Below are 25205 nucleotides of genomic sequence, written 5' to 3'. Positions count from 1 at the left end.
AGTCTCAATATCTATTTTCTGGATTTATGTGTAGGAATTTGCCTTTCTGAGGCTGCAGGTGTTCCTGCTTTTTTGTAGTGAGAGTTATGGTCTTTGTTAGTGTTATAGGAAACAGCTCTGCTGAGAAATCTAGGTTTTGCATAATGGTATTTTCCTCTGGGACAAGATGTATTTACTTTTCCTAACCATTGGACAGATGTTAAATTAGTTTGGTCTTCACATTTTTTTCTTCTATACAAGAAAGATAAAATTACTTTTTGAGGCAGCAGCTTATAAGGCATACCATTGCAAAGTGATTATGAAAAAGTACAAAATAAATTAGTAAAACTTGGTCTGAAATATTTCTCCTTTTGGGAATGGTGAATGCTCTGGTGGTACTAGTCATCGGATTTGTTACTGACCAAAGACATTTTTTGAAAGGTCATCTTGAATGTTTTTGTTTCATTTGCTGTTACTGGCGCAAACCTTACACTATTAAAGTAGATTGCAGGGTGCAGAAGCCTGTCACGCCTGTTTATTGTCTTTGGTGCTTTGACCCGATGTTAGAAGAGAAGGGAAACAAGAAGTTTTGCCTGGCTCTCACTCTGAAAATCGGCTGTGTCCTTCCTCTTCCCAAACACCATTAGGAAACACTTATTTCTTGTGGAGACAATACAATTAGCACAGATTTGACCCATGCAGATGGTTTATTTTGCAACTAAATATTGACAGCACAAAAAGCTGTGTTCTTGTAAATACCTGGTGGCTTTCACAGTGATGAAGTTTACCTTTTTACTAGGTTAATGAAGGTCAAATAATATACTAGTAGCAGTTATCTTCAACGGTTCAAAGTGTCTTCAAAATGGCAGCATGAGGCAGGATAGGAAATTCAATGATCTTCATTACAGGGAAGGTTCTTTATTTCTATGAAATGCCTGGGAACACTGTATTTAGTGCTTACTGGTGTCCTCAACTGGTTAAGCTGAACAATGTGCCTTAGGTGGTGTGCCGAGATCCTTATACCTAAGAAACTGTGTTGAGTGTCTTTCAGATAAACTGTTCTGGGAAGCACAGAGATTAGTTGTGTTATTTGACATGTTGTGAGTGATAGATGAACAGCGGGACAAAGGCACATGAAGGAGAGATAAAGTTGGAAGACCACGTTTCAGTTGCCAAGTGGTGGTGCTGGATTATCTCCACTTGAAAGCGTAACTCGAGAATTGAGGAGAAATTATTGGGCTTTAGATTTTGCTGCTACGTACCTTCAACTGAAAGTTGTCCTAACAGAAACGCATAAATATTGCCCAAATGAGGAAAGTTTTGGCATAATTTAGAAGTTGAAAGATTCTCTTGTGCAGACTGTTGCAGTGAACACCCTCAGGTAGTGTGGAGGAGGCAGCAGGTAGACCAGTGGCCTCAGTGGGGACCTTGCCACCTGGGGCTCTTCATTCAAATCAACATGGAGATGGCATAAATCAGGCTTTTAAAGAGTTTTCAGGCTAATTTTCATGTGGCTCTACTTTGAGAAGTGGGAGTCAGCAACACCTTTATTTCTCTTACTTGGTGTAACAGAATGGTGTGTGTCTTTTCTTCGTTTCTTTTGTCAATTGCTCTGAAGTTTGGTGGGTTTTTTTCCCTTCCCTCTATTGAGTGACTATAAATAAGACAAATTCTCATGGTGAGCATCAGCTATCTATTGCTCCATATCTTTGCTTCATGCAATTTATAGCTAAAACAGGGGGGAAAGCATTCAGCAAAAAAGCACCCTAGAAAGCTAGGATCCTGAATTTCATTACCTGAGAATTTGAGGTACAAAACCTCATATTTTTCTTTATTCTCTTGCAGAATATGCCAGATACAGACATGGCTCTACTCCTTGGTTCAGACCAGCTCTGAATAGCGAGAACAGATTTCCTGGTCTTGCAGATATTTTCTGACTATGTATTCTGTTTCAGGCAGCTGCTTTCTCATGGAAGTTCTGTTGTCAGTCGCTGGAGCATGGAAGCTTTGTCAAGTGTAGTGTCCAGACTGTTTTGTCTGTAGCTTCCTGAGCACTGAGGAGATGTGGAGAGCCTTTTTCCTGCTTTTATGACTCCATTCTTAATAGAAAAAACTATTTGCTTTTTTCCTCTTTTTGTGGCATTTATTGAAAATTAATTGGCTCTGTGGTTTTGAAATACGGTCTTCCGTATCAATTGGTTATGTGAGTACTTGGTATAACATTATTATTGACATCTCTGTGAATTAGAAAATGAAAACAAAAGTAGCTCATTCTGAAACATGAATTTTCCCACCTTCCAGATGAGCCTACTTCAATCAACATATATTATTTTTCTTTAGGTAGAGATAGTCTCATTTGTGTTTGTTAAAAGCAGTATTTTGCTTACAAAATAGTTTCCACACTAGAGAATCTGCTGTGTTTTGGTGCTTTTTGAAGAGACCAGTTGTCTTTGTTTTTGTCTCACTTTCCTCTCTGTGGATTAAGTCTAGTTTCTTTGTAAGAAACTTGGAGACCTACAAGTGACGAGTACTAATTGCTGATGATGAAAGTGATATTTATTTTTTTTAGTGTGAACTTCTGCCTTTTCTGCCTATATAAAGAAGGTGCTAGGGCTCCCCCGAGTTTATCTTGTAAGGAAGGAAAACACCTTCACACACTGACACGGATGTTTGGATGCACCCTTACATCATACTGCTGCTTTTGCTAGAGACAAGTGTGTTTCAAGTACCCCTCATAAACTCAAGTGGAAAAGGTTCAATCTGGATTGAAGCCAAACAGTTCAAATATCCGTCACTTACTCCACACACAAATTATGTGACTACCTTCCATGGTTGTGTGGTTGCTGCTTTCACACGCTGTGCAATGTTAAATTAACAGCATTTCATCTGTTTATCAGTGATGCAGATGTTTCAGGTTTGGATTTTCAAATGTCTGACTTTGGAGATTCCAGGATCCGATTTGCCAGAGGTGCAGAGCCTCTGTAAATGCATCTAAAATTCATAGAGTCATGCAAGTACATGGTGTCTCCTTGTGAGTTAAAAAATATATATATACAAAATTCCTTTTTTTTGTTTTTCAAAGTTCTGGGGCAAGTGACTGAATTGTCTGCAGGATGATATATCAAATTTGTGATGCTGTACACGGTGGTAGAATCTTTGCTTGAAGCAATTTAATCTTCACAGTAGGTCCATGTGCTCTTCTGCTTGGTTTGCTGGCTGATACAGCTAGTTCTGTCTGGGAAGAATTCCTGGAGTTGGGACAGAAAACATGAGTATGCCTCTAATTTTCCCATCCATGGAAGTTTTTCAATGTAGTCACCAATAAATGTGAATGAATACCCTACTCACATTGTGCAGTGCTCTGATGGCCACAGATATCACTAACTCTGCATGAGACTTAGTAGAGAACTTGGTTTGGTTTTCCAATCCCCACTAAGGCAGCTTTATTAAGTCCTCCACTTGCCGCTGTTTATAGAGTATCCTTGTCTTTTTTTCCTTGTTTTTTAAATCTGCGTTTGTGGTAATAAGAGCTGGAGAAGAACAAAGGTGTGTGTGAGAGGATATCTTTGTTACTGCTAACAGTTTTGGTTTTTCAGCCTAAAAGGAAGTGGAAAAGAGTGTATTATCTAATAATTTCTTCCCCATCAGCTGTAACATGTGCAGAAGTTGAATGTGCAAAACTTGAAGTGTGCGTGTTCCAGTAATTTCACTCCATTTTTTCTGCAAGTGCTCATAGAGACCAGTTCTGAATTATTGTTTTTAAATGAAATGTACTTTCTTGAGTTTGTGAGAATACTTGGATTTGTTCTAATATAAATGTTTCTGCTTTATTTTTGTGAGGTTTTTTTTGTTTCTTTTAAACTTCAGTTAATTGTGCTGAGTATTACACATATGGCTTATGTTTCTTGTAAAGTCCAGAAAAGCTAAAGCAGATGGAATGCAGGAAAGGAGAGGCTCAGTTTTCTGGTTTAGAGGCCAACACCCTCCACAGAATCTCAACAACTTCAATTTGAAAAGTCAAGACCCTGGATAAAGAAATTGCAGAGCATCGCTTTTCCCCAAATGTATGCTCTTTCTTCACATTAAATTCATAGTGGCTTCCCTCTCTTTCAATATGTTTGCATGTTTCATTAAGAGAATTTGGTGCTCTGTGCTTATAAGGTTTTTCTAAGTTTTCTTCTCCAATTACTGCGTAAGTATGGGTTGTTGGTTTTTTCCCCTCTAATATTCATCCAAGTTGCACTCTCTTTTTGTTACCTTCTTGTTACAGGAGGACTCCAGTTAGTTTCTGTGCAAGATTGATGGCCAGCTCTGCTCATCCTTGCAAAGTTTGTGCAGGCTGGCAAAAAATAGCTGCTTTTTTGATTGCTTTCTAGGTCACTTTTTGTATCCACTTTAGCCATGAGCAGGCATAGTGACTAATCAATGAACAATCAAGACTGGCATTCAGTAAACTGGTATTTGTAGGTATTAGCATTAGCATTAGTATTTTAACTTAAAACTTTTTATAAATGATCACAACTTGGTTGAGGATGTCGATTTTACATGTCCTTCATGATTGATTTTTGCCAGCTGTTCCTTTTTTGTAAGTTACTTCTGTCTTACTTGTACAGTTGATAATTTTTTTGTAGTGACTAACATGCCCTGTATTTATTGAGCACATAAAACAATGGTCTTTTTGAATACCTGTAGTCACTTTGCTTTCCAGGATGGAATAAGAAGCAAAAAGAAATAATGAATTTACCAGTGAAACTTCAACTAATAGTCTTAAAAAAAAAAAAAAGTTGTTCTTGTGGAAGTTCCCTTTCATCTCCAGATGTTTAATTTTTTTTTTTTTATAGTAAAGAACATTTGAATTTCAATGCAGTGGGAAGATAAAATGAACACTTAATAAAACAAGTGCTTCTATACTTAGGAAAGACCCAGTTGTTATCAGTGGAAAATTCCAGGCACTGTTGCTTTTAACGTCATATTAAGTGGCACCTAGAAGTGTTTTGTGTTCATAACATTTGCCAGAATATAAATGGAAAGGATTTATGACAAAAATAATATTGGTGTTGCATGGAGTATGAAGGAATGTTATAAGAACATATAAAAGCAAGCGAAGTGTGGCTGTTCAGGGGAAGATAAGCAGAGGAGGGTGTATCATTATCCTGTGTGCAGCTCCGGGAGTGCCGGTCTCACCCTTCAGGAACCTAGTGGCTTAGGGGACAGAGAGGAGGGGTCAGGAAAGTCTGGGAGGACTGCTGAGTGGCTGCAGCCTCTTCTAGGATACTGCCCTTGTCTCTGCCCCAACAACGTGCTAGGGATGGTGCAAACTCTTTTCAGAGTTAATCTGTTGCTTTGTCGTTGGAGACTTTTACACAGTACCATCAGGGATGCTAGAAGGAACAAAACCTTGCCGGTTAAGAATTCCAGTTCCCTTCCCTTGCAAATGCCCTGCTATATGTCTGCTTTATTCAGGATCCTCTGCTGAATGCAGATTTTGAACACATAAGGATCTTACACATGCAGTCTCTGACTGTAGGCTAGGACTGTGCCACTGGTCCTGGGTGTGCTGTCATAATTCACAGAACCAACACAGGGAGGATTATTTTGAAAATAAAGTGCAGGAGGCTTTTGGTTTTATTCTGTTATGCCATCTTAATTTGTAAGTTCCTTTTCTTGAACTGATTGCTTACCTAAACACCAGGTCTTGGCCAGTAACTTAATGTCATTGCAACTGTATAATACGGTTTTTTTCAGAAGCTTAGAAAATACTCAGTCTATATATACACTGATACTTTGGAAGGGATTGGCAGTGCCTGTAGTTGAGATAATTCAGCTTGTGGTCGTGTTCACGCTAATCCAGCACAAAGTTGTGCCACTGCAAAATGTGTTGTCTTGTACACTCCTGTCCCGCTTAAGAGTGTGTGCAGTGCTAGATCTCACATGGCCTTCAGTGCAATGAATCTGATAAGAGTCTGACCGAGATGCAAATAACCTTCATGTGTGTAGGATGGGGGAAGAGTGTGGGACTGGGGCTGTCAGGAGGGAGCTGAAAGGTATGAATGTTTGAAGTGGTGAGAAGAGGCAGGAGAACAGGCCCCCTCCCTTTGATAGCAGCGTACGTTTATGCCACATTTAAGTGACCACGCAGTTGCTATCAAAATCCTGTAACTATGCCATCAGTAAAAAATCTCTGCTTGTTTGTTATTTATATAATTTTTTTTTTTCCTCCATGGTGAATAGCTACCTGACCTTAGCTTTTGTTTTCTCCCATCTCGTTGTATCCCAGCAACCATGTACTTGCTATGCTTTGCTCTTAATTCATTTGTAAGCTGTTGTGCAAAGGGATCATGTCTTCCTCCCGTGTTGTGATTATCAGACCTGACCTTGATGAAGTTCAGAAGCCTCAGCTGCAGTATAAACAATGTTGGGGAAGAAGTAAATATACAAATAACAGTAAATTGCAGGACTGTCAGATTTCTCCCAGGCTTATGAGAGTAAAATGTATGAGGACTGAGTTAAGTGTGTTGCCCTGTCTGCAATGGGAATTTCATTTGTGATGGAAGTTTGAACAAAGGTGTTAGTAAAAGTGTAATGACTAGAGGGAGTGCTGCCTTTAGGAGGCATGCGAATGCTATTACTGTTTATTCTTCCGCATTTTGAAAGCCTTCCACTTTTTCAAAGTTTATGATGATAGTGGTGGTGTCTGTAAGTAGCATTAGCATTTTAATTTTTTGTTGGAAAAGCATTAAAAAGTCATACAAAAGATGTAGCATCCATGCAGTTCAGCTCTGGCTATATATCTTTGAACTGATCCTCATTTTAAAATGAATTTTGGTTCTTGAATTTTTGTTGATGGGGTTGGTGCCTAACTGTGATTGTTCTGCTCTTGGCATAGTGTAGTCAGTGTGTTGCTAGTCACAAGAATGCATAATTTAATCCTAACTCAGAGGAAGTCCTGATGTGTCATCAAGTAGGAACTGGCTTGCCCTTTAATTCCTAAGCTTCATCCAGTGCAGATTCTAAAATCTTAAAATTTGGATCTTCTCTCAGTCGTTTATGATATACTTTTGCTACTTTTCTCCATCTCTTTAGTTGGTTTGATGAACTTCTGTTGTTTGCTGTTTTTTGTTTGTTGGTTTTCTCCAACATGAAAATTGAGATATGGCAATCTGGGTTATCCCAGATTGCCATATCTCAATTTTCATTCTCTCAACCTTAGTTTGCGTGGTCTCTCAGCCTGGAAACAAGGTATTTGCTGTCTGATTTCATGTCTCTTCAGCCTTTGTGATATTTTGCTCTTTATCATAAATCATTCTGAGCTTTTTATCCGTGAAAGTTTATCTTCTTTGGACATATTTTACTGTTCCAGTGACTTTCTGGTTCCTCACATTGTACTACCAGACATACTCTTGCAGCTGGGTTTATGCCAGAGCTGTTTAGAGTCACTGCTTTATCCTTTCCCTCACCCCCTTTTTCTGTAACCTGACATCCCATATGCAATCCTAGCTTGCATTCAGCTGATTTTCAGGCAGGTTAAATCGTCAACTCCTGTCAGGTGTATTTTCCCTGTTACTTGTGGTCTCTCTTACATTAACTACTTTGCAGGCTGCATGTCTATATAAAGTATGTGTTTGGGATTTTTTTCCAAACCTTACTGGTTTTTATTTTGCTGTTAGCAGTGCTAACCTCTCTACAATACACGTGTATTTTTGAGTACCTCATCGTTTGATGGTGTTTCAATGTTGATTTTAATGATGGTTTCCACATTAAAGAAATTCCCCAAAGAACACCACATACCATGGGTGGAATGAAAGTGCAAGGGCATGATTAGATGTTCTTTCCCCTGTGACTGCTGGAAATTTGTGAAAGCATAGGCAAAATGTGATACAGCCTAGGTGTTGCTGCCAAGAATTGTAGTGATTATATCCTGCTGGGCAGAAACACTATCTTCCCTAAAAGGCAAAGATAGAGCAGAGTACAGCAGTAGGTGGTGAGGTACAGATACCACAAATTGTAAATTCTTGTCTGTAGTCTTTAGCTCAGAATCTTTTACATTGTGGAGAATTCAGCTTTTTAGCTGTGTTTCTAGTGCATTTCTGCAAGGCACAGCCTTTCTGTATAAATCATTCCTTAAAATTAGGGCCTTATTCCATGGTTGCAGCCTTCTGTAGCTTTTCCTGCCTGACAGCCACCGTCCCTGTTTCACCTGCAAAAGGATAAATGATCTTTTGAGATTGTCTCAATTATGGGAGCTGTTCTGACCTGAAACTGATATTAGGAAGAAATCTGTGTGGGGAGGAAGCGATGGGTTAATTGTTTTTCCTTACCCAGGGTGGGGAGCAGTTACAGAGCTCCTCAGTGGCTGCTGCTCTGCCTGTGCAGATTAAACCTTTTCCCATCACAGGTGACCCATAGGCAGGAGGTATCTCCATGACAAGAGTGCATTTGGCCTTGCTGCTGCTACATCCACCTCTTCTTTCTCCCACATTATCCATTCAGTGATGTCCCTGAGGCACAGCCTTAGTGGTCATCCATATTTGTTTCCTCAACTGTCAGTCAAAAACGGAATTCTTAGCTCCTGCTAACATTGCTTGTGTTGATTCTTTGCATTGGATTAGCTGCAGATGCAAGGAACTATTTTTCTGTTGAGTAATGCCTGTTAAATGCAGCAAGAGAGGAATGATCCCTATGGACAGGAGTTTATGATAGCATAGGGCAGTGTAAGCAGTTGTCCAGAGGGAATCAATCACCTGGCGTAATTCTTGGTGCTCTGCTAGTTGTTAATAATGGACTGAAAATTTACAGTTGTAGTATGGACAGCACTAAATTATTTAAGCTGCATCTTTCATGAAAAAAAACTCAATTCCATTGTTTGTTTTTGGGGTTTTTTTGAGTTTGTTTGGGTTTGTTTTTTTGTTTTTAGATTAAGTATTATATTGACATTTTTGGACTTCACCTTTACTTTGTGATGTAGTAAATGACATCATTTGACACGATACAGCATGTTGCACATGGAATGCTGAGCTGCTCTGTGTGCTGAGACCCTGATCCGCTTCAGGCAGAAATTTCAGGCATGTTTGAGAAGATAATTTTAATTAGCACAATTAAAAACCCAGCTGTGTTTGACCTAAGTTATCTAAATATTGTTAAACTCTGTCCACAGAAAAATTGTTTTTCCACTGATAATAAGCGTGAAACTATCAGTCAGCAATGTCTGTTCCAGCAGTAAGTATTTGCATCTGGGTTAGTACAGCAAAGATTTCTTATTTTATTTTTTTTTTCCTCAGCAGCTGACTTTGCCTCAACAGTGACTTGAAGGTTTGCCAAGCCTCTGTCACAAAACAAGCTAGTGAGGACCTTTGGATCTCACTGTGCAAAGGATACTGTTCTAACTGAACACATGTTCTCAGGACAAGGCTGATACTCTCAGAAGAGGTGCCAGGTGACAAAAATAGTTGTATTTTGTAGGACAGATAGAAAAGAATGCTGTGTCTTTCCAGATGGTATTTTGTTTTGTAGTTGCAGACGATTCAAGTTAAGGGCTCAGAGTTGTGGATGGCTTTCTAAATATGACTCCTGGAAGTGTATCTGGTCTCATTCTTTGGTTTGATATCCTTAGGAGACAAGATACTCAAACGTAAGCCGACTGCCTGTGTGTTACCATGCAATTCAAAGCAGCTAGAAAGCTGTTTGTAGTAGTCAACACCATGTGCTCATAAATGAGTGAAGTGTCTTGTTATTTTGGGAAGTGCTAAGAAGTATTTTTAGTATATTCTTTTTCTTTTTTTTTTTTAATTGGATGAAACATGATATCAGAATCAAACATTTTTGTTTGTTTTCATTTGTTCAGAGTGAAAAATAGAAGCACACAATTTTAATACAAAGTAATATTTTATTTGCTGTTACATATGTGTATACAGCGTGTGTATATACACTCAACAGGATTGGGTATATTCCAAAGTTTAAGCATCTCTGTGAGTAATCAATGGAGGCTTTATGTTTTAGATTTAATAAAAGCCCCAAATGAACACACTATTGTTGGGATATAATTCACAAAATATCACTCTGTTCTTAACTTTGCAAAACTCATTGCATTGCTTTTCAGCAGTTGCAGTATTTGATTTGTATACTTTCTTATTGTACTAAATTTGAAGGGATTTTTTCTGACTTCAGTGCAAATCAATGTTTGCAGAGGTGCTAGATTGAAATAAAGCATTTGCATTGAAGAATTCTCTTAAAGAAACCACCAGTGAGTTCCAGAATGTCTTCATTCTTAAATAGGTTTGTATTTAATTGCTGTCTTTAATCTCTTCATTTTTATAGTTCAGTTTTAAAGACAAAATTAATCATGCTCAAGAAATTGATTTGGCTTTATAAAGCCATATATTTCCTGTTCATCATGTCAAATGCGTGTGAGTTTTCTCTTGAGGAGAGAAAGAAATTCTGGCTCTGAAAAGTAAAGATCAAATCCGAGCTGCAATGAGGACTCTTTCTTTCTTCTGACTGTAGTGTCATGGTGTTAAGGTGGATGTAGGAAAGCATTCATCAGTACTATAGTGGGAAAAGCAAAGGAAAAAAATTCATAACATGAAGTCCTGTGATGGTTCCTGATGTTGTCACTTTGTACTGCATGACATGGCATGGGTCACTGAGAGATTTTAACTGGAGTAGGTTTGTGCTGGTGCCTCTCAATTCAGCCAGTCATATGTATAACTAATACAGGGCAGTATGTGAGAATCCCAAGGTATTCTGTAAGCACCAAAGATGACTTTGAAGTGATGTGGTCTGGATGGAGCAACCCAGGCAAAATAAACTTTAGATTCCATAAGCTGTAAGACTTTACATATGTGTTACTTACAGGAGGAATCCTGACTAGGTGTCTTTCCTGAGTTTAGTAGATCACTGCCCAAACAAAAAAAAAAAATATTATATCACCAGTTCAGATTTTGTTTTTAATTGGTGTGCAGTATTTAATGTATAGAACTGTTGATGGGTTTTGTGGTTGTTTGTTTGAGTAACTCATAACTGGTCTTACTATTGAAGCTGTCCAGTTTGTTAAGCAAAAGAAATATTCCCTCAAGCAGATAAATTGGACCTGGGGGGTTGGGGGCTGTGGTGGGGGTGTAGCAGTCTTGAAAGATTTTTAGAAATGGTAAGTCTTGTCATCTTACCTGGTTTTAGGTTATAAATTAAAAGAGAATAAATGTGCAGAAACACATCAGTGATCAAGCTAGGGATTGAACTGAACTAAACTGAATGGGAAGAAATACTTTTTAAAGTTACAAAAGAGGTTATAGTTGTGAGGAATTGGCTCCAGACTTTAGTACCTCATGGTATTGGGGTTTAAGCAATGAATTCTTTCCATTCAGTGTTATAATTCATAGTAAAACTTTGACCAAAAGCATGGAGTGCTTGGCAATTGTTTAACTTACTTTAATTGTTGATCATATGTCTTGATCCTAATACAGTTTGTTGTAATTTCAGATGAAATTTAAAACATTGTGGCGCTATAAAAGAAAAAAGAGTTTAAAGTACTTTTTTTTTTTTCTTAAATAGCCATGTTTTCACTTTTTTTCCTTCTGCTCTTTTTCAAAAACATAGAAAGACAGCATTGTCCAGGATGCCTCTCAGAAAATAGAGAGAGTTACCTTTTTTCAGTGATTAAAAAAAAACTGGTGGAAGATTGAATGATACTTCATGGCAGCTGGTGCTGGGGCCCCTCAGTTTGATCTCAGAAGCTCTAGCTTAAGCCTTCCCTTACCTGAATTCCTGATGCAAATATTTGTAATAAATGCTTTCTTGATAAAATGTCCCAGTTTTTTTACTTTTCTTCCAAACCATGATGTTATTGGTTCATATTTAGTTCAGCTGTTGTCCTAAGTTTGTTGCGACACATGAAGCCTGGCTTTTGTGAAAATTAATAGAAAGCCTGAAGCCTGTTACTTGTGAAAGTTTTGTTCTCTTACAATTTAGCCAGAATTATATTCCTATATTCTGTATTTTAAGTGCACACACGTGAAGGGAAGCTTTTCTTTCTCTGTAAAGCAACTGTCAGAGGTGGGAGTTGAACGGGGCAGTGGCAGCTGTTACCTGCCGTTACCTGCGGGTCTGAACTTACCCAGCCCTGTCCTTTGAAGTGCTACAAGGATTGCAGCAGGTTATGAGCACTTAGCGGGCTTCCCCTTGATGAGGTGGTTAATTCTAAGTGAGCTTTTCATTCCAAACTGCTTTCAGAGCTATAAATTTTTTTAGTAGAGAAATGATGATATCAGTAACACTGGGCTGAAGTTTGTTTCCAGAAATTTGTTTAGAAATCCAGTTGTTTTGTACAAAGCAAATCTGAATCAAACTGAAAAGCAGTCCTTAGAGCAAACTGCTTTGTAAATGCTGTAATATGTAGCACATTATTTACTTTCACTGTTTTGGGGCCTAATCCTACAATTATTTTATGCAGGTTTCACCTGGAACATCTCGTTCAAGTTACCCAGCTACAAGCTATCAGGACTCCAGCAACTGGGAATCTCTAATGAAAATCAAAGAAGGGCTGCTGAGACAGAAGGAGTTTGTGATTGATAGGTAAGTACCCAGCTTCTCCTGCATTAATCAGATTAAATGAAGTAAAACCTACAGTGTAGAAGCTGGTTTTCAAGGAGAACTACTTACTTAGTAAAGTTGTTAGGTTTCAGTCCAGCCACTATTTATGCACAAGTATGTAGGAGCTAATCCTGCTAGGAGAGAAGACTGGCAGCTGGCCTGAAGTCTTACACAAAGTTGGAAATGTATTTCGGAGGTTTAATGCCTCTGGAGTGGAAAAGGAGCAGTGAGCCCAACAGCACTTCTGCTGTCAGGTTCCCCTCTTAGCTTCTCACCAGGCTACAGGTTTGTAAAGGACATCTTTCTGCTTGCAAGGTTTTGGAAGTGACTTCCAAGATGAAAATTGGTCAACTGCATTGTGCTGATTTTCCTTCCCATCACAAGTACAGAATTGCATTATATTTGAAGCCAGTTGATAAAGCTTTGAGAAACTGCCCTTTGTAGTAATACTCAGCAGTACAATCCTCTTCAAGTCCTCGTACAAATTGTTCCAATAAAAAAAATTAACTCATTACATCCAGAGTCTTTATATCAATAAATATATAGCCTCATACTAAAACTGCTGTCAATATGAATGGGCCTTAATAGCAACTCACTGCCCAACTCACAGTTTCTAGTACCAGGAGGTACTGAATCTTGCTTGTGCAAGATCTGTTCATTCCTCTCCTGCAACAGAATGAGGAATTGCAGTGGCTGAAGGTGTTTCTGTCCCTCAACACTCAGTAGCTGTGGTGGCTTTTCAGTGATGGAAGTTGGCACTGGGTTCCCCAGTTGGATGTAGCATGTTAGTGTGTGTTTGCTGCCTGCTGCAGCAAAGATGGGACAGTTAGGAACCAAGGCATGGGCTCACCATCCCCCTCTGCCAGCTCTCCTGTGGAGGTGGTGATCTCCCAAAGGAGTGAGAAGTTAAAATGGAAAAAATCTTTAGCGGTTGTTTACATCTCCTCTCTCAGAGCCTTTTGATCAGCTGCTTAAAGGCCATCTAAATTACAATGTTTTTTTTTCAGGCTTGCTATGTCAGTAGTAATGCTGCAGTAGCAAACCTACAGCCCACCTCCAGGGGGGCCCAGGCTGTCAGCAGTGTTTGTGAGTGCATTGCTCACGATGGCTGGGGTGGTCTTCAGTGCCTCTGCTGGGCTTGCCATCCTGAGCACTCTGCATGAAGGCTTGTTACACGCTGGCAGCTAAAAATGCAGTTGGTGTTGCTCTTCTCACGCTGAAAGTGTGTTTACAGTTCAGGGAGAATTTTCTGCAGTGAATGTTTGCAACCTGGCTGCCTGCTCGTGTTACCTGATACTGTCCATGTGGAGGAAGAAAAGCTATTTCTTGATACCCAGTGACAGTGTGCTGGTCCTTTTCTTGTACAAGTAATTTCTTTTGTGTGACTTTCTGATAATGAATACCGTTCTTTCAGGATTTCTCACCAGAAGTCCATTAAGATAATTTCTTTTCATTCAGCTGAAAAGGCAGAATACAGTTTTGAAGCTATTGAAATGGAACAGACCACTCAGTGATGTTACATATTCAAGTAGATACTTGGTGTTAAATATTGTAATTTTTAATAATGCAGTGTAACAATGCATCACAGAACAGCCTTTTCTTCGAATATTGAATTTCCATTTGAGCAAAATATTAGCCTGAAAAGGTATTTTAAAATGAAAATGGAACATCTGTGGATTTGTATTTTCAAGATTAGTACAAATTGATGTTGCATATTTACAAAATTTTAGCAACAGATTGTTTATTTTAATTTTTTTTTAAGAAGAGGTAGTGATTTGGTTTCACCCATGAAGAAAATGGTACATATCTGATGTGCAAAAACCTTGAAATAGAACTCCACTAAAAAGCATTAGTGTTACGTTTCTCATTAGATGGGGTGTTAATAAGGCTTAAGTGTGAAAACTACCTTTCTTCAAGACACAAAGCAGCACTAAATGAAAATGTGGTGTTACACCACATTTAGCACATGGGAACACAGGGTCTTCTTGCACTGAGCTCGGAATGGTATTTGGAAGTAATCCTAAGTATTCCAGCTCTTGGTCTTCCTGAGCTTAATTTAAACTTCTTTTCAGAGTTTAAATTTCTTTGGGAATAGTGAACTAAAATTAAAAACATAAAGTTTGCTAAAGTGTAGTTAATTGAACATGGTGGTAGCTAAATTACAGAATAAAATTTATGCTTAGGGGAAGTGGAGAAGAAAGTAATTTGTTGAATGAGGTTAGGTAGGAGGTTTTTGCTGAGAGGGCTCTTTGTGCCTGTGGTTTTCCTGGAGTTATGAAAGGTGTAGTCTCCTTAAGTCGTATGCTGAATTTACAAACTGGTAGTTGAGGGGGCAGAAGCTCAGGAGAGAGGTGTTAACCTCCTGCTGCCTGGTAGCCAGAGGAGTGGGACAGCAGCTGGCATGGTGCCCCAGACCCAGCTGTTTGCTGCTGGCAAGTACAAAGAACAACTGGGTGGAAAGAGGCACACCAGGAGTGCCTCCCTCTGGCCCTTGTCACAAGCCTCCCTTTCACCCACAGGGTCAGTAACCCTTTTTTTTAAGGTTAAATACTCTTTTGTTGGGAATTGTACTGGTGTCCCACTTATTGAGGAAGTGGAGGAGATTAACATCACACACCTTGTTCTTCATTGCAGTGCTTAAATCTGTTGATAAGAAGGAAATGGATGCACTGTACAGGCTGTTGTACCTTGGTCTTGTTAAAAAAGGGAGGAGGAGCAGAAGAAGGAAAGTGAAACATGCTTCCTTCCTTTCCTTCTTTCTACACAAAGATAAAAAGGCAAAAAAATTCAGCCCTTTCAGACTAGATTATTAAATTTCCTTGTTTTGTATTGGAAATCTACTAGATAGGAATAGTTACAAAAACAATTCAAGGAGTAATACCTAACAGTGTGAATCATAATATTTGGATACTTTGTTGTGTCACTGGAAATGGAAGCATTTTTAAGTTTTTGAAATCCCAAAAAGCCACCTGAGCCTGAGAATACAACAAGTACTTTGATTTTGATCTATATGCTGTGTTGAACGGCAGATTTAGTAATAGATAAATTAAACTGATGTATTTTGTGTAGTCTGTTTAGCACTTATTTAAGTAATACACAGCATAAATGAATGGGTTTTAAAGTGGTTTTGGTTTGCTTTTTAAAACTACTCTATCAGTCACTGCTAATTTAATAAGTAGAAACCAGAAATGCTTTTTAAGTCTAGTCTTATGAAAATGAGGGGAAGATTCTACTTTCAGGCAGTGGGAACACAGTGCAAGAAAGCGAGCCTGCTCTGTGTGTGTACCAGAACACAGTGGCATTTCTTTAAGGTGTGTCTCATGTTTTTTTTACATAAGAACTGTTGCACAGTCCATGAATGAGGACTTAAGGATTTAGTCTGTAAGAGGAAATTTCCTGCTGCAACACTTATTACTGTAATGTCTGTCACCTGCTGTACAAAATAATTGGATTATATTGTTGCCTTATTTCTCTGGCTGCTTAGTATGTAACACTGCATTATATTTAGCACCAGAGGGAGCCAGCAGTGTTTGCATTGGTTTAGAAAATCACAGCATCACATTTTAATTCTTCATGTTGCTCCTCTGTTCAGTACATTACCACCACTGAAATGGCAGTGTTCGGTGCAATGCTGAATGTCTCTTGAGGCTGACCTGCCACTGTAGATATCTCTAGTGTGGTCCTGGCAGAGTTTGTGTGGCAGGGGCTGCATGAATAAATGCCAAATATCTGGACATATCACATAAGCTGCTGAGAATAGTGCTGTGCATGCAGTGTTCTCTTGCAGACAGCATAAGAGCATTTGAGCAGCTTTTTCAGGAAAGGTAGGTTTGGAAGTACAATTTTAGTGAATAACTGTTATCCCTCAGAGTGAAACAACATATACATTCTTAAAACACTTGCTAAATCATTAACTTTTAAATCCAAATCTGAATTAGAAGTTTTCACTGAGACAAGAGACGTAGATTTTCTTTGTCTTGTATCAAATTGTCCTGACTTCAGTAGATGACGTGAAGTGCTCTGATAGTGCTCATTTTGATGCTACTATAAAGCTGTAATTCTTTTAATTTTAAGTCACTTGTTAAGATATGCAGCATTAGCATAACCACCTGAGTGATAATTTGATGCCATTTTTGAGAAACCTGAAGCTTCATACCACCCATATGGTGAATGCATGTTTGTATAACAGGGTGTCCTGTGCAGAGAGTGGGGCTGTAAGGAGCCTCCTCAGAGCGCTTTCCTGTGTAAGATACACTTTGCTTCCAATAAAAGTGTGAAAAAGATGCCTTCATCTTTTTCCAGTATCACCAATCACCCAGGTGACTTGTGGATGAGACTTCCCTATGTCTTGAGCTGGTAAATGTTCAGGAAGGTTTTGTTACACAGTAGTTATTTTAGCTGTTTTAAAAGGTCACTTTTCCAGATGTGAATGCTAGTTACATTGATGAAATTAGTTTTCATCTAATAACCTAAATCTTAGCAATAAATAAAGGATGTAGGGCTAGAAAGAACCTATTTAACCTGACTACCAGGCTAGGCAAGCAGCAGTGCTGTCACTAGGTGCTTACACTATTGTATGTGTAATACCAGGTGTTCTGTAGCCTTTCTGGGTTGGTCCGTTTGGTGATTGTCTCAGACATTCGAAATTTTTCCTGATATGACTTAGTATTGTATGTGTAATACCAGGTGTTCTGTAGCCTTTCTGGGTTGGTCCGTTTGGTGATTAATTGTCTCAGACATTCAAAAATTTTTCCTGATATGACTTAGTCTTTCCTCCTGGGTAATGCTTTTTAGTAATCAAGTAGTTTTTGTTATTCTTTGAGATCTCTCCAGCTGATGAGCACGTCTTCCCTGAGGTGTCCAAACTGGCCATTGAGGCTTCCCTCAGGCTGAGTGCTTGTCTCTCACCAGCCGTGGTTGAGTGGTGTTTACTTTTTGCAGTACAGCATTGGGGAGTTTTGGTCAGATGCTGTCCCACATACTTCTCTGTGGAACTGGTGCTAAACCACTTTGTATTCCATAGATTTAAATATTTGTATGAAGTTCTTGTATTTGGCAGAGAACTATAGGGGAGGTGCGAGAGTTGCTCTGTGTTTGTCCTGGCGGGAGACTACAGAAGTTGAAGAGCTCCCGCCATGGGAGGGAAAGTGCAGTCCTCTCTGTGAAGTGACATTTGTGTCTGTGTCCCTCTCATTCCTCACCCCCATTGCAGAATTTATGCAGTTCAGAAAAGTCATTCAAAAATACCATGAAAAACCAATCCATACAGATCAGAAATCATGTCTTGACTCCCAAAGGTAGTGCTCCCCTCTTTCCTTCAAGATAAGTTCTGCTTTGACTGGAAGAAAGGTTCACTTAGAGCAATTTCACAAAAAAAGGAGACTTTATTGCATAGGAAATGTGAGATCTTTTCTCATAAGCTTTGCTGATGTTGGCGTTCTTTGGCATTATCTTCTGAATTCCGGAAAACGTATTCACATTGTTTTTAGGACTTTGTGTACTAAGGATCTCTTTCCCTATCAGTACTCTGCACACTTGGACTTCTGGTCCCAAGAGATCGTGCCTCTAAAACAAAGGGATATAAAATTTGCATCCAACTTGTTAAGCAACAAAACAAAGCAGCGTACCTCCAGCTGCAGTATGGAATAAACTTAATACCTGTAATTCAGAGGGATCCATGTTGTATTTTACCTTGTATCCTGATTCTGAAGAAATCTGCTCAAACATTTCCACCTAAAGCAGCAAATTCTTGTCAACTTATGACTTTTGACGGTAAGCATCAATTTTCATTTGGTTTCTTAACAAGTTACTAAGTGTCCCCTCTGTGGTGGGGGAAGCTTTGAAATCCCTGAATTGTTTGAAGATACTGATCTTAGCTTGACTTGAAGTGTGGGACTTAGGTTTATGCTAATTTAAAAATTAAAATTAAGAAGCATAACTTAGCAGTTGGGGGGATGAAGTGCTTCTCTGGCATATGTGGGTTTCTAAAGGCTCTTTCATGTTAGAGTAAGTAAGGGATAAGATTGGCTTATGCAGAATGGGTGAGCTGGTCCCAAATTTGAGAAATACGGTTTATTTCTAGATAAATGCATATGTGAGTGTCTGTATAAGCATGTGTCCATGCTTGTCCTGCGTAAATGTGAGAAAATTACGTGAATGTAAATTATGTCCTACAAATAATTTCGAGACTTAAGGAGAAGCAGTTTGTATATTAAGCAGTTTGTTAATGCTGGTCTCTGAAGACAGTCCAGGCTTGTGCACATTGAGCTAAGTGCTGTTCTCTGCTATCACATCCTCTGCACTGACTTGAATTTTCAAAGAGGATTGTTTGAGCTAAATGACAGAACTGCAATTGAATAAAAATAGAGACCTCCCCCTTATTCCCATTGATACTTCACAGTTATGGTTTCAACTTTGTTTTTGCTCATTTCAATAGAATCAGTTAGGGTCAAGTAGCATTAGAAGTTTTCCTCTGAATTCTCAACAGCTTTGTAGAGTCACAGGATGGGGGATTGCGAATGGAAGTGTCTGTGGCAAGCAGAAAGACAGATAAGGAGTACTACTCTCCTTAAATGCCAAGGAAACAGTTACACAGAATCATCATCTTTGATAGCCTAATCTGTAGTGTTAGGATTTCTTGTAGGGGTGGTAGTTGGTAATTCTGGGAAAGGCGAGAGAATGGTACAGTCTGCCATGACAGGTTTTCAAGTTTTTCTTCCTAACAAAATGTCATTGATCTGAAGTAGTGAAACATGACTGAAGCCTTGAAATTTTGTTTGCAAAACTAAAGAATGTTGAAGGTAGTGGAAGACCAGGGAGCAAAATACATGTTTATAGGACCTGGAAATAAGCCAAAGTCATTACTTTGTGAAAATGATAGGGTTTTCTGTAAATAATCTAGCTAGAATAGCTAACACATGGGAACTGGGACATAAATCTGGTTCAGGAGACCACAGAGCAGCACACAGCCACCACCTGAGTCTTGTATGTTGGATAACCTGTCACTTCTGCTGAGTTCCCGCAGAAAGAGCGCACCTAGGAGCAGTACAGGGAGGATTTGATCTCAAGTTATTTATAAATGGCTGAAGGTTCTAAAAAAGGGGTGAAAAGGCATAGTCCAGTATATCGGTGAAATAAAAAAAAAAAAGAATATGAAAATATAGCAAGCAGGTGGTAGCTTCTGAAGGAAAAAAAATCCCTTTAGATCATTATACCTGAAGAAAAAGACAAGATGTCTTCAGTGCAGAACTCTTCTGTGGGTAACTGTGACAGTTTTCTGTGTACCAGGCAGTCTTTTCCTACCTTGAGAGGCGTTTAGATCCTCTTTTTGTCAGTTTGTTTCTGCACTGCCACCCCCAGTTTCTGGAAATAATATTACACCTTGAGGGACAGTTGGAAAGATTCGTGTCAGAAGTGTTTGTGAAAACAATGTTATTAGTCTCATGTTTGCATTAATTGATTAGATAGACTATTTACAGTTTATGCATCATTTAATGCCATTTCCTTCTGGAAGATCAGTTTAAATAAGGAACACTAAAATGTCCCTTCCAAAAGGATGGTTTTTGTTCCTGCCTTTTCTGATTTATTTTAATTTTTTAACTTTTATTTATTTTATTTGAACAAAATTCTCAGCTCTGAGTCCCTTTGGTTGGTTGATGACTTTGGATCAGGGTATTGCCTCCTGTTTTCTTCTACTTCAGTCTGAGTGTTAAGGGAGGGGATGTGTCAAGGCAGACACTTCAAGTAAAATAGTGATTTTTGCATTTGGACAAAGGGGCTGAATGAAACCATGTGAAAAATGCCATGACACTCACACAGTACACCAGTAACTCTTCCTTTGCTGTTGGCATAAAATTGTAACATTCACATGTTACAAAAAAGTAAGGGGGAAAAAATAAGGACGTTGTGAAGGAAAGCAGTTTCCGTGGTGCCTAGTACGGTATTTTCACTGAACCCGCTGTGAGCTGGGGTCTGGTTTATGTGCACTGGAGTCTGAAGGCTGGATTCCTGTCAGATTCCCCCATGCCCAGAGCTCAGGCCACAGCCTGTGCCCACTTGTACTCAGATGGCTTCTGGAAGCACTAAAGGTTGAGGAGCTTGACAGAAACTTGGAGGCACCTAAATGCTAAAGGCTAATTGTATTTGGTTTTGCTTTTTTAAAGTGCTGGGCTGATAGATTGCTAAGAGGGGGGCTTCTGGGGACAGTGTTCCCACTGTAATAGGCAACCTGTGTTTTTGAGAGCAACTGAAATTTCTAAATTCCTTTTGAATACAGCTCGGAGTCTCTGGTTATGCAGCAAAATGTTTGTTTCTGAGTGCCATGAGATTAATGCTGTTTTCATAGAGGCAGTTAGTTATGTGAAGAAGTTATGGGGTCTGCACATAAACATTTGTTAAAACATTTGTAGAGAGTGTTTTTTTTGTTGGCAAGGTTGTATAATGAAATAAAAAAAAAAAAGGATGGAGAGTTATATAATGATGGAGAGTTTCATGCTTTGCAGAGGGAAAAGAAGCAAGCAAGTTAAACTCTGTGTTCTGTGTCATCTTGGATTGACTTGTCACACTTTTTTTGCAACAGGGATTTGGTAGGGTAGGGAAAGGATTCTGAAAATAATTATGGTAATGTAGTTCAAACTACACTGATAGTTCAAAAATATTTTAAAATGTATTCTCCAGGCTGTAGTGTTCAGACTCTTGAAATGCTGCCTGGGAAGGAAGGCACTGCTAAATTACAATCGCCCATAAACAGAAAATCATATAGTGCTTTCAAGGGGTATATGACAAGTGAATAAATAATTTTCAAACACATAAATAATTTTAAAACAATTAAATTTTAATAGATCTGTGTAGGAAGTAATAAGGTGAAAAAAAATAAAAAACTGCTTTAGTTCATAGGTTTGGATAACTCTTACTAAATAATTTTGTTCTCTGTGACCAGGCATGCACAGAAGTCATTGAGACTTCATATTTTCTCATATAATTGTACTAACTCTTGGGCTTTTATAAGGTCTCTTACAAGTTAAGAGCATATTCCTTTACCTAATCTTCCAAACTAGGTTGGAAACTTCTTGTTTGTAGTGCCGTCTTACAGATGGCAACCAGAATTGTGCACAGTCTTCCAATGTCACATACTCCTCGTACAAGATATTGTATTTGTACAAGCTTGTTCAATCTCGATAGTACAGGGAACAGGGAAGCCTCAAAATCACCTGTGCTGATACAAAATATTTTAAGATTTGCTATGGAGTCATGTAAATACATTCACTTGCTCTCCATTAATGTTGAATAAATTGTTCTAAGGTACCAACAAATGGCAACTTACATATACTGTTTTTCCATTCATTGCTGTTCTTTATAGATATAAAAATTGGGAGACAGGAAAAAAAATGTTCTCATTATGTTTTCTTTAACACATCTGGCTGAGAAATAACTTCTGCTATATTCAATATTTTTAAATGTGATCTTGCTTTTATAAACCAAATAATAGGGCTACAGTTGGCTGATGACTAGCTAGAAGAATGTGAGTAGCTAAAATGGTCCCTTTAGCTGGGTTTCAGTATCCTATTAAAATTTGCAGTTGGCATCTTTTCAACTACTAAATATTTCATATTAGTTTACAGTTTATATAATGCATATTTTGTGAACACCCGCTAATGTTTCCAAGATGAAAACACAACCCTTCCAAATTTTAAAAAAAGCAAAAGATTTTGATGTTTTTCCACATATTTTGCAGGATTTGCTTTTCCAGAGTGTGCGCAGGCAGGTTTTTTCCCTTGAAGTTAACCTATATTTACTGTTTCTCTGCTCTTAATATTGGGTTTAGTCACCTGGGTTCAGCATCATCGTTTTCAGAAAAACCAGTCATGCTCCATGCTTAGAGGTGAAACTCTGAGAAAAAAAAAATCATGCTTGCATGCAAATATATCCTAGAGTAAAAAAGAGGGAAAACTACAGAGTGCACAAAATTGGTTTTAAGATTATTGAGAAGGTCTCTGTGTGTTTCTGGTGGGTGCTGACAGCTCCACTCTGGGGTCAGGTTTTGAGGTGCCTACTGCTCCATGGAGAGTTACTGCTTACCTCGTGGGTCTGTGACTTGTGCTGGGGCAGAGACCTAGCAGGTGTTTGTCCTGCAGTCCTGCCTAGTTCAACTGCAGTCATGATTTAAGCAGTGCTACAATTTGTGTTATAATTAAATAATGATACAATGCTGATACTGTTCCTGCTGTACACTGGCCAAGCAGTTGGTGCCTGGTACTTGTTTTAGCGCACAGTGCAGTATTTTACCCTAGGGGAAGGTATGTCTTATGTAAAGCACTTGATTGAGAAAGTCTTAAGCAAAGCAAAAAGCAAGACCTTGCAGGGAAGCTGTGCTGACTATCTTATATAATGGCATTTTCTTATTAAGTTCTTTCTGTTCCCCTTGATTTGTAAATCTTTTCAACTTTTGTCAGAAGTCAGTTCTGGTAGAAAGAGGGGCCAAGCAGAAGAAGTGCAAGTGAAATGAAGGTGCTGATTTTGTTTGGTTTTGTTCTGTTTTCTGTATGCTTTTCCCTGCTTATACTTCCAACCCTAGCAGCAGATGGCAACAGAAGCCTCCCTCAACCCACACAAAATTGATAAGAGTTTTCAAATTGTATTTCCACAGTTGCAGTCTGGCTGCAGTGAGAAAAAACCCCCAGCTGGTGTAGATCCTGGATAGTTGAATACCCCTGTTAATGTATTCCTCATTATAAGTCTTAAGATCTTGTTTTTCTAATCTATGTTCCATTCCTTTTTTTTTTCCAAATTAAATTTGCGTATTACAGGCAGAATCAGCAAATCAACAGTTTACATCAGAAGATAAGGGAGAATGAAATACGAGCTCAACACGCTAGACTGAGCCATCTTGTGAACTGCGAAGAGCCATACCTGACTAATTTACAGGTAGGGTGAATACTTTTCTTTCAGCAAAGCTTTCCACTGCCCAGTACCTGCCACCTAAAAGCATGTCCACAATTTTCTGCAGGCCAGAGTATAGAGGTTTTGTGATTATTGATGGCTGTGTAATTGCATAGCTGCAAATTGTGTAGAGAAAGCCTTCTCTAAGTGTTGTAGTTTACCTTATATTTGCAGAAATCTAAGTTCTGTTAAAATCTTACATACTTGAAGTCTGATAAAATTAACATAGCAATGAAGAATTGTGACACTATAAGAGCAAGATTTTAACAGCATTGCATATATGGTAGACCTACAGGGAGATAGTAGGAGAAAAAATTAGTTTGATAGGAGAGTATCTGAAACTAACCAATGAGAGATTTTCTGAAGAGGAGGAGGTACTGCTGCCCTGGTTAGATGGTTAGATTTTATGGATAAAATAAATGGAGGAGATGTGAGAAGGCAAACAGACTGGAGGAATACCTTTTGACAAGAACCTCCAAAGGATATGGGTTAGTGCTCCTAGGGAGCACTTAGTCTGAAGGGGAATGTCTGGTGGTATTTTGAGAATACTTGTTCCAAGTTTCACCTACCTAGCACAGGTACCAAGTAGCATAAGGATGAGGTACCAAAGGTTCACCAAGAAATGCAGATCAGTGTGTGGACTGTGGCTGCTTACAGCACACAAATTCAATCTCCAGGCCTTGGCATTTCTAAAAGGCAATGCAGCAAGGGATTGCTAAAGGCAGATATGCAGAGAAATAGCTTTTCTGTCCCTCTTTTATTATGTTATCTTTTTCTGTCACAAGCACTGCAGTAGGATCTCAGCTAGGGTACTTCAGCATGACATTATAACAGAGCTGTACATCAGGTGAGCGTGTGGTTTGTGTGACAGCAGAGAAATTCAAGGGGAGCCTCAGCTGAACTTAGGTATACAGAGACTTTTTGAGACATGTAGGAATGTCTAGGCTTTTGTTGCTTCCAGATCTTCTTTTACAAAGTACTTTAAAATTTAAGGTTTCAACCTAATTTGTAAGTTAAGAATTTTTTGGGGGAGGGGCCGAAGGAAGGGAGAGAAGATGCAAACAAAAAACCTAGACAAACAAACAAAGGAAACAATATTGCAGAAGCTGAAATTTTAGTGCACATCTTAGTATGTTATGCTTCAAATAAAGCAGCAGGTGCATTCCTCTTTCATAATTTAAAGAAGATTGAAAGTTTATAATGTATTTGGGTTTCTGTTTGACTTGTATTTGATTTTCTGCTTTCCTTCTATAAGACAAATTTATAAAAGCAAATCTAGTTTAATGAAGGTTTTAATCTTTTAATACTTTGCTGAAGGCGTGTCACTAGTTATTAGTTATTTAATAACTAATTAGTTATTAAGTTAGTTATTTAATTAAAGAAATTATACAGACAGTATTATTAAAGTTAACCAATTTATGTTATTAAAATAATTTTTAAATTGAAAGCCTAATGGGATGCATCTCCTTTTTCATCCCACATGCAGCCAGCTTCCATTTTGTGCTTGTCTGTGTCTGGGCAGTGGAAATGGAAGTTTTGGTATACAGAACAAAAGACAGGAGACCTGCCTTCTGACTACAGCTACAGCTCTAGTCTCAGGCTTGTTCCTGAGTGATAGCTCTGAGCTTTGACTAGTATTGATGTTCTGCTTTAGGAGGATCTTGAGATTAAAGTGTCTCTTACTTCAGTATATTCATAGCAAT

The 25205-nt window shown here is 38.6% G+C and overlaps 1 protein-coding gene across 1 annotated transcript in view; it reads left to right on the top strand.

Annotated features, from left to right (window-relative positions):
* Window positions 1–25205, top strand: part of CEP85L (centrosomal protein 85 like) — a 93059-nt gene that overhangs the window by 52847 nt on the left and 15007 nt on the right. Inside the window, exons 4-5 of the mRNA XM_041424029.1 lie at window positions 12425–12546; window positions 23370–23487. Of these exons, the coding sequence (XP_041279963.1) occupies window positions 12425–12546; window positions 23370–23487 (240 nt within the window). The remainder of the gene's footprint in view (window positions 1–12424; window positions 12547–23369; window positions 23488–25205) is intronic.

This window comes from Onychostruthus taczanowskii, unplaced genomic scaffold (genome assembly GCF_017590055.1).
Source record: "Onychostruthus taczanowskii isolate IOZ18803 unplaced genomic scaffold, ASM1759005v1 scaffold8, whole genome shotgun sequence".
Lineage (NCBI taxonomy): Eukaryota > Metazoa > Chordata > Aves > Passeriformes > Passeridae > Onychostruthus > Onychostruthus taczanowskii.
This window is presented reverse-complemented; position numbering and strand designations above follow the sequence as displayed.